This window comes from Notolepis coatsorum, assembly GCF_963971535.1.
Source record: "Notolepis coatsorum genome assembly, contig: SCAFFOLD_3788, whole genome shotgun sequence".
Classification (NCBI taxonomy): domain Eukaryota; kingdom Metazoa; phylum Chordata; class Actinopteri; order Aulopiformes; family Paralepididae; genus Notolepis; species Notolepis coatsorum.
Genome location: NW_028171640.1, coordinates 8,024 through 14,496, shown reverse-complemented (window position 1 = coordinate 14,496; position 6,473 = coordinate 8,024). Strand labels below are relative to the sequence as shown.

The 6,473-nt window shown below is 45.4% G+C and overlaps 1 protein-coding gene across 1 annotated transcript; it reads right to left on the bottom strand.

The window, feature by feature from the left end:
- Positions 1-4,688: 4,688 nt before the first annotated feature.
- On the bottom strand, positions 4,689-6,188 carry LOC311248215 (kelch-like ECH-associated protein 1A; the record flags this gene model as incomplete). The annotated part of the gene is made up of 2 exons (XM_084339138.1): positions 4,689-4,790; positions 6,111-6,188. Coding segments are annotated over 2 exons (180 nt in total), but the record flags the coding sequence as incomplete, so codon positions are not given.
- Positions 6,189-6,473: the final 285 nt, after the last annotated feature.

The window sequence follows — 6,473 nt, the reverse complement described above, 5'->3', positions numbered from 1 at the left end:
ACCAGGCACGTGCACACATAGAGGCCAAGGGGTGCTTGAGCACCTGCCTTTTTGAGCCTCATCAAAAAAGTGCCCTTTTTTATTTATTTTTTTTTATTATTTTTTTTACCGTTACGCATATAGACTGCCCTTCCAACTGAAAAATGTCAGGATAGAATAAAAATATTAGGTAAAGAGAGAGATGCCCCATATTCCATTGCAGATTGCACGGCCTCCTCAGCGTGCGTCTCCATGGACCTATATATTTTATGCATAGCGTGGGTGGTGATGATGATGATGATAAAACCGCTGTGGCGCGTACAGTTGAATGCTGGTATTACACTCATTGAGGGACACGAAGAAGTCAAGTCCGATGGGATTTGGGAATCTCAAATACAAATCGGGATTGGAATAAAAAATGCATTTATATTAAACAATACAGAATATACAGCACTTCTTGGGGTCTGTAGGGTAAGCACTTATTCCCTCCCCCCTGAACATTTATGGAGATGTATGGGCCTTTTAAGTCAGTGATAAAAGTGTCTTTCAAGGATAAGTGAGCTCCTGCACTGATTATTATAGTTCAATATTCAATATTTGATCACCAAAACCCCCCAAAAAGCATAAAAAGGGGGCCCCCCGCCCGAAAAGGGCCCTTAAAAACCGTGCTTGCGCGATACGCGCGCTCGGTTAATATATACACACAAGTGTAGTGCCCTTTTCAGCCTTTGAGCACCTGCCCCTCTAAAGTCCTGTGCACGTCCCTGCCCCTAATACCTGCTATCTAATACCCTACACACATATGCTCTAGCTCGTACCCCCCCCCCTCCCGGACCCCCCATTGGATAATCCATCCATTATCCCTCGCTCCTAACCAGACACTACCATTATATGCTAGCTTTTATTCTGGACATGTTTCATGTGATGTTCTGAGGTTCATGAATCTCTGAAAAATAATTAATTTGTGTTTTGCTGGTGAATAGAATAGAAATACTTCATTCATCCTGAGGGAAATTTGGCACTACAGATCGCTCACAGTAATAATAATAATAATAATAATAATAATAATAATAATAATAATAATAATAATAATAATAATAATAATAATAATAATAATAATAATAATAATAATAATAATAATAATAATAATAATAATAATAATAATAATAATAATAATAATAATAATAATAATAATAATAATAATAATAATAATAATAATAATAATAATAATAATAATAATAATAATAATAATAATAATAATAATAATAATAATAATAATAATAATAATAATAATAATAATAATAATAATAATAATAATAATAATAATAATAATAATAATAATAATAATAATAATAATAATAATAATAATAATAATAATACACTTTATTTGTATAGCACCTTTCATACAGAAACTGCAGCTCAAAGTGCTTAAACAAGTGAGTGTTTGTTTAAAGTGAGTGTGTGCATGTGGATGTGTGTGCAATGAGTGTAGATGGGCCCACACATCAGACCAAAAGATGTAAGTACAATACCAAGAGGGGGCACTTTTTCCTAGAGGTCACTGTTTATGTTTATTAGGATCCCCATTAGTCATGTTTTTTTTCTGCCACCCCTACACCTGGAATTGCCACAATACACATACAAATATGAAACATTCAGTGTAAATCAGTCATATATCACATACATAATCAATAGAAAATAAAACAAAAGGTCATAGGTGAATCCATTTAACTGTTTAATGGCATTACGGAAGCTAACTTTAATGATACCATGGAATCATCTACTTTAAACCAGGATACTTCACAACACATTTCATCTGGAGAGCTTCTGTCAGGTTAGAACCCGACATGTTGATTCATTCAGAATGAGATTTAATGTCCTGTGATAAACAGAAAAAGTGGTAAATGGGTTTAAAACATATCCAATAGGTCTAAGAGAGTCAGAGACGGGAGACATCTCAATCAACGTTGAGTTACTTGCTCAAGAAATGATATGGAATTATAAGGATTTATTATTGTCCTTTACTGTTCAACAGAGTAATACTACTAGTGAGTACAATATTTAGGGCATAACAGCATGGAGAAAATCTTGATTAACATTGTATTTCCAATATTAACCTCAAATTGATCTCATCCGATGGACTACATTTTAGTAAAGTGGGAAAATAGAGATGTGATCTAAACATTTTCAGCTTTTTTTTGTTGAATTTTCTTGTCCTGAAATAGAATCAAGATGTGTTTGAATCTTAAAAAATACAATTTTACTGAATTCCTTGGGTCAAACTTGTTGGGGGAAATGTTTTAATTTATCTCTATATGTTAACTTCAAAAGTAATGCTGTTTTCTTTTTCAGGTTTTGGTTCAGGATAGGTGTATAATAAAGGGTTAAAAATAAACCCCATGGGACATTATTTCAACCTGTTACCTGGCAGAATCTTAAAATAGACACTTCAAGGATTAACCCTTTCACTGCCACACGACAGACGGTTAACCCTTTACTATCACACAACCGACGGTGATGCTCCATCATTAGCATCATTAGCTCTGCATTCGCGGAGCTAATGATGCTAATGATGGAGCATTGCCATCGGTTGTGTGATAGTAAAGGGCTAACCTTCTGTATTGTCACAGTTGAAAGGGTTAATCGGCTGTCGTGTGGCAGTGAAAGGGTTAAGAAAAAACAGGTGGTGATAATAAAAAATCCACCCTATGCAGGTGTGGATGTTTCCATTCTAGACTATATGTAATTATAGTCATATGCAGACACGGGTAGTTAGTGAGGAGCAGAAACTTCTAAAAGATTAGTATATGGCTCTGGTGAGGAGTTATTAAAATACCTCAGAACATGAAAACATGTTTCTGTCCTGCACTCCTCCTCCTCCTCCTCCTCCTCCTCCTCCTCCTCCTCCTCCTCCTCCTCCTCCTCCTCCTCCTCCTCATCCTCCTCTTCCTCCTACTCCTCCTTCTCCTCCTCCTCCTCCTCCTCCTCCTCCTCCTCCTCCTCCTCCTCCTCCTCCTCCTCCTCCTCTTCTTGCTCCTCCTCCTGCTCCTCCTCTTCCACCTCCTCCTCCTCCTCTTCCTGCTCCTCCTCCTCTTCCTGCTCCTCCTGCTCCTCCTCCTCCTCCTGCTCCTCCTGCTCCTCCTCTTCTTCCTGCTCCTCATCCTCTTCCTGCTCCTCCTCCTCTTCCTGCTCCTCCTGGCTGCTGCTCCTCCTCATCCTCCTCTTCCTGCTCCTCCTCCTCCTCCTGCTCCTCCTCCTCCTCTTCTTCCTGCTCCTCCTCCTCTTCCTGCTCCTCCTCCTCTTCCTGCTCCTCCTGCTGCTGCTCCTCCTCATCCTCCTCTTCCTGCTCCTCCTCCTCTTCCTGCTCCTCCCCCTCCTCCTCCTCCTCCTCCTCCTCCTCCTCCTCCTCCTCCTCCTCCTCCTCCTCCTCCTCCTCCTCCTCCTCCTCCTCCTCCTCCTCCACGGGGAGCGGCGTACTGGCTCATGTTAGGCAGGCCATGCATTTTGCAGCAGCTTAGGCCAGCGCGCTGGATCTTCATGTCCTCGGCTGCAGTCCACCTGTCGCTGCTCTGGTCGTAGCGCTCCACGTTGGTGATGGTGGTGATGCCATTGTAGCCTCCGACCACGAAGAGCAGGTCGTCCAGCACCGCAATGCCAAAGTGTCTGCGGGGGGTGAGCATGTCGGGCAGGGCGCTCCAGGAGTCAGTCAAGGGGCTGTAGGCCTCCGCGCTACGCAGGCCGTTTCCACGGTCCCCCCCTCCCACCTGAGGACAGGACACATGAGAGGAATGTTTTAGTGTGTGGCTCAGGCAGGCAGACAGGCAGGCAGACACTAGGCGTGTTCGAGATTGATTTTGGCTCGCCTCGAAAATAGACAGGAGTAGCCGAGTGCAGCCGGGGGAGGAGTCAGTACGTCGGACACTTCAGATTTCACGAGAGCCTCTCGTCTAGTCTCGCATGGCAGATACGCGTTCACGTCACCACACACACATACACACCTGTCCAGCTCATTATAATGCGAGTGCCGCGTGCAAAATTAGATCAGATTCAAATGTACAGCACACCATATACTGCTATAGTGGAATATACTATTCATATACCATAATGTATATACCATCTTGTTGTGCGCTCCTGGCCACCGCAGCGCGCATGCACACATAACACACTGCTGAATAATAAACGTTATTTGAGGAAGCTCTTGGTACCCAAACACCTGTATCCAATAATAATAATAATACATATATCTGATAGACGGGACCCGTACTGTAATAAAGTTTTCAATCAATCAATCAATCAATCAAACGTCTCATAACTCCCTGGCTGTCACGTGGCTGGTGACTGACAACTTTTCTGAGCCAATAGGCGCTTTGCGCGAGCATAGCAAGTCGCTTCCCAGCCGCCAGCAGCCGGGTGAGAGGTACTGTGGAGCCTCGCTCTGAAGGCTGTGCGTGGCTCGCTCCCGCGAGAGTTCCGCGCCTCGCCTCGTGAGATTTTCAGAGCAAGTCGGACAACATTCTAACCACCATGCAACGCGCTTGGCGAGGCCGTAGTAAAACCTGCGCAGATCAGCGTCCGCATCGCCAATCTCGAACACGCCTACTGTATTAATCCACTTAAGGAAATGAGGGCATCACAGCAGCATTGCAAGTCAAATGATACATATTTATAGAAATATCTAGTATAAAGCATTTGTCTCTGTGTGCACCTACCGCATAGAGTTGTCCTCCGTACGCAGCGACTCCCAGTCCTCTACGCCTGCTGCTCATGGGGGCGATCAGAGTCCACTGGTTAGTGTCTGGGCTGTAGCACTCAGCTGTGAGCTGTGACCAGCCACCACAGATGTAAACCTGTAATAAGAAAGAATATTCTAATTTAGTTTATATATTCCATTTTATTTCATTCTACTCTAATTGTCTGTTAATGTTGATGCACCAAAGGACCCAGATACATCTTTTGTATGTGCAAGCTTACTTGGCAATAAAGACATTTATGATTTCTGATCTAACGTTCCTTGTGTTCATCTAGCACCCTGTGTCCCTCAGTTCCACCCACCTTGCCCTGGAGGGCTGCTGCCCCGGCGGCGACCCTGAACTCCAGCATGGGTGAGATCACTGTCCACTGGTTGGTTTCAGGCTCGTAGCACTCGGTGGTGTTCAGTCGCAGGTGTCCGTCGAGCCCTCCCATGGCGTAGATACAGCCGTCCAACGCGACCACGCTGAGGTGACTGCGGCGTGAGTGCATGGGAGCCGCCTGCAGCCAGCTGCGAGTGACGGGGTTGAACCTGCGCACACTGCTGAGATGCTGCCCACCGTCCCTGCCGCCGACGCAGTAGACCAGACCGTGGAGAAAAGCGGTGCCGTGGTCTCTCTGGGGACTCTCCCCCTCAACGCTCACGTCCATCCATCCACCGGCTCGGATATCGTAAGCCTCCATGCCATTGGTCGGGATGCCGCTACTCCAGCCTCCGATGGCCAATAGGACCTCCTGGGGCAGGCGTGGGCGGGTCAGGGGGTTTGGGAGCCTGTCGGAGCCAGGGGGGTTCAGGACGCTGAGGATGAGGGACCTGCAGTCGTGGCTGTCCCTCACCACAGGGTTGTTCTGGACGTTGCTCCTGAAGTAGTCAGGCCTCATCAAGCCCATGCGAATCTGGGAAGAGACAAGCAGACAGCGGGTACAATTTAAGACGACGCTTTCTGTTGCTAGGGAACAGTTTGGACCCAAATGTTTGAGAACCACTGTACTAGGGAACCTATAGTTGTTTTAATGTAATGCACAGTAATACAATTAGTTACCTTGGGCAACAGCAAAGGGATGTGTGTTTTACGCTCCTCACGGGAGTGGTCGATCCAACGGAGGACGGCCTCGAACACCGTCTCCTCGCTCTTCACGTTCAGATCATCCCTCTCGATGATGTAAACCAGTTGCTGCGGGGACAGCTCCACAAACTCCTGTGAGACGTGCAACATCTCCTCAAAGTGGCACACGATGAAGAGATGGGCCTTGCGCATCAGGTCATGGCAGCAGTAGATGTCCGCGAACCTCCAGATGCCGACACAGTTTTCCAGAGACAGCTGGCCTTCTAGGAAGTCAGAGCACGCTCGTACTATGCCAGTGACGCGAAACTGGTCTGCAGCCACCAGAAGCTCTTCCACGTTCTCTGCTGTCACCAGCACAAAGCGTGTGTAGGCGTACTCTATGATGAGCTGCATCATACCCGGGGACACCCCAGGGATAGTGTAGACTGCTTTCTCTGAGTCGCTCCAGCGAGTGAAGAGGGCTCTGTGGGATGCAGAGTAGAGAGATATCTGATCAGTAAGCAACATTCTGTCCTGTGTAGTAATATATTTTCACTGTAGAAGTATAGGGTCTTAGCACAGTAGAAGTATAGTATCTGTTTACAGTAGAAGTACTACAGTATATTATCTGTTTACAGTATACATGCAGTATAGTATATTTTTACAGTAGAAGTACAGTATAGTATCTGTTTACAGTAG